General features: G+C 35.3%; 1 protein-coding gene across 1 annotated transcript; it reads left to right on the top strand.

Annotated features, from left to right (window-relative positions):
• Nucleotides 1-241: 241 nt before the first annotated feature.
• Nucleotides 242-1,492, top strand: LOC102604114 (abscisic acid receptor PYL4). The gene has a single exon (XM_006338909.2). It carries the CDS (start codon nt 446-448, stop codon nt 1,085-1,087), a length of 642 nt encoding a protein of 213 aa, XP_006338971.1. The 5' UTR covers nt 242-445; the 3' UTR covers nt 1,088-1,492.
• Nucleotides 1,493-2,434: the final 942 nt, after the last annotated feature.

The following is a 2,434-nucleotide window of genomic DNA, read 5'->3' as shown; positions in this document are numbered from 1 at the left end:
TTACGAAGAGATCACGGGTTTCGATGCCCTATTTTTTACCTTTAAATTCGCCACTGCACACCCTACGTGACATCCTCATGCAATAAGTCTCCTACTAATATTTTACATGTATTATGTCGCGTAAGACTATGTCTAAAATTTGATTATCGTTACCCACGTGGGTGCAATATCTTATCCTGTACCCCTTTAGCCCTCTTTTTTATGCACCAACTTGATCTCATTTTTTTGCTCCCACTTGCCCCACTTTTTTTTTGTCAACCTCACGTGAACGGTGAACCCCCATCTCTTTTTTTATTACTTTTTCGCAACTTCAACCAACTCTCTCTTAATTACCTCTATTTTCTACCCTGTATATATACAACATAATCACACCCATAAAACACAAGGGAGAATAAATCATCACCACTTTTTCATTTTCTCTCAATTTTCAAATCAGCAACAAAAAATGCCTCCCAGTTCTTCAGATTCATCTGTTTTACTCCAACGAATTAGCTCTAACAATACTCATGATTTTGCTTACAAGCAATCTCATCATCAGTTACAGAGGCGCATGCCGATTCCCTGTTCGACGGAAGTACCCGATTCTGTTTCCCGGTACCATACTCACACTGTGAGTCCTGACCAGTGCTGCTCCGCCGTGATCCAGCGGATCTCAGCTCCCGTCTCCACCGTATGGTCGGTGGTCCGCCGATTCGATAATCCGCAGGCGTATAAGCATTTTGTTAAGAGCTGTCATGTTGTTGTCGGTGACGGTGACGTCGGTACTTTACGGGAAGTCCGTGTGATTTCAGGTCTCCCTGCTGCTAGAAGCACGGAGAGGCTTGAGATCCTCGACGACGAACGGCACGTCATCAGTTTTAGCGTTGTTGGTGGGGACCACCGGTTAGCCAATTACCGATCTGTGACTACGCTCCACACGGAACCGAGCTCCGGCAATGGAGCGGTGGCGGAGACGATCGTTGTGGAATCGTACGTCGTTGATGTACCGCCTGGTAATACTAGAGAAGAGACATGCGTTTTTGTGGATACAATCGTGAAATGCAACCTTCAATCGTTATCTCAGATCGCACGGAATTCAAGCAGATGAAAATCTTCGTGAATTTTGAAAATGTATTGCGGATCAAGTTGCTCTGACTCTTCATTTTTTTCATATTCGTGTCAGATATTTCAAAAATACATACTATAGGTAGTATTTTTGAAGAATTTGATACGCATATATTCATATTTTGAAGAGTTCGAGAAACAGGTTGCGGAATCGGAATTAATGAAGACAACTAATCGATGATGCTTGTGGTGATGATCTGATGATATCATATGCGATGCATGATTGTTTCGTTGCACCTTTATTAGGTGTGTGTTAATCTCCTTGTCATCCCTTGTTGAAGATAAGTTCTTGATCAAATTAATCTTGTACTTTGCTTAATTAATTTCATACTCTATAATTTTGTCTATATTGTTTTCTTTATCGATTTCTTTACTATGGTGTGAGATAGATTCAGATATCTTAATTTTAATAATCGTCTAAGATTTGATTTGATTTGTTTTTAGAAGTAAATATATTAAATATACATAGCTTAATCGCAACGAAAGAATGAACAAAAATGATTTGATGTATAAGCAACAATTAAGTTGAAAGTGCACACATGCATGAATTAGCCGACTCTTGAATACATCCAATGGTTACTAGCTAGCTAAACTTGATCATTTATAATTCCTAAAAGGCAATTAGATTAAATTAAGTAATCACATAGGTACCTAAACTAAGACAAAACTAAATGTACGTAGTACAATACACCCTTTCAATTTTGATTTAAATAAGTACTTATCGATTAGGGGAAAATAGGTAACTAATATGATACGGAACGAGTAAATACTTTTTTTTCACGTTTTATGGTTATTTTTCTTTTTCTCTGCTTATTAACGGTAAAACTCACAAATAATAGGTACTTCCTTCGTCTCATTTTATGTGAGGTAGTTTGACTTGGCATGGAGTTTAAGAAAAAAAAGAAGATTTTTAAAACTTGTGGTCCAAAATAAATAATAGAAATTTGTGTGACTGTAAATCATTTATGAAGGATAAAATAGATATTTTATAGTTAAATTGTTACTTAATATAAAAATGTGTCATTCTTTTTTAGACTGATTAAAAAAGAAAGTTAGTCACATAATGGAACAGAGGAAGTAATAGCTATTTTTTTTAAATGTGTGTTCACATTATGTATATATAGTAAATAAACAATAATTTATTTTTATTTTTTTTAAAAGAAAAGAACAGAACATGGTGTAGAATCAAACAAGATACTCTGCAAGTTGGAAGGTGACTTTAGTAAAAAAAAATTTTAAAAAGAAACCAATTAGCCTTATCTATCTATATCAATAAAATAAAATACAGCAAGTTGCAAATATTTGAATAATTTATATATGCAAGTTGGAA

This window comes from Solanum tuberosum, unplaced genomic scaffold (assembly GCF_000226075.1).
Source record: "Solanum tuberosum cultivar DM 1-3 516 R44 unplaced genomic scaffold, SolTub_3.0 scf00008, whole genome shotgun sequence".
In the NCBI taxonomy this organism is placed as follows: Eukaryota; Viridiplantae; Streptophyta; class Magnoliopsida; order Solanales; family Solanaceae; genus Solanum; species Solanum tuberosum.
Note: the sequence above shows the minus strand (reverse complement) of the source record. Positions and strands in the feature narration are given on the sequence as shown.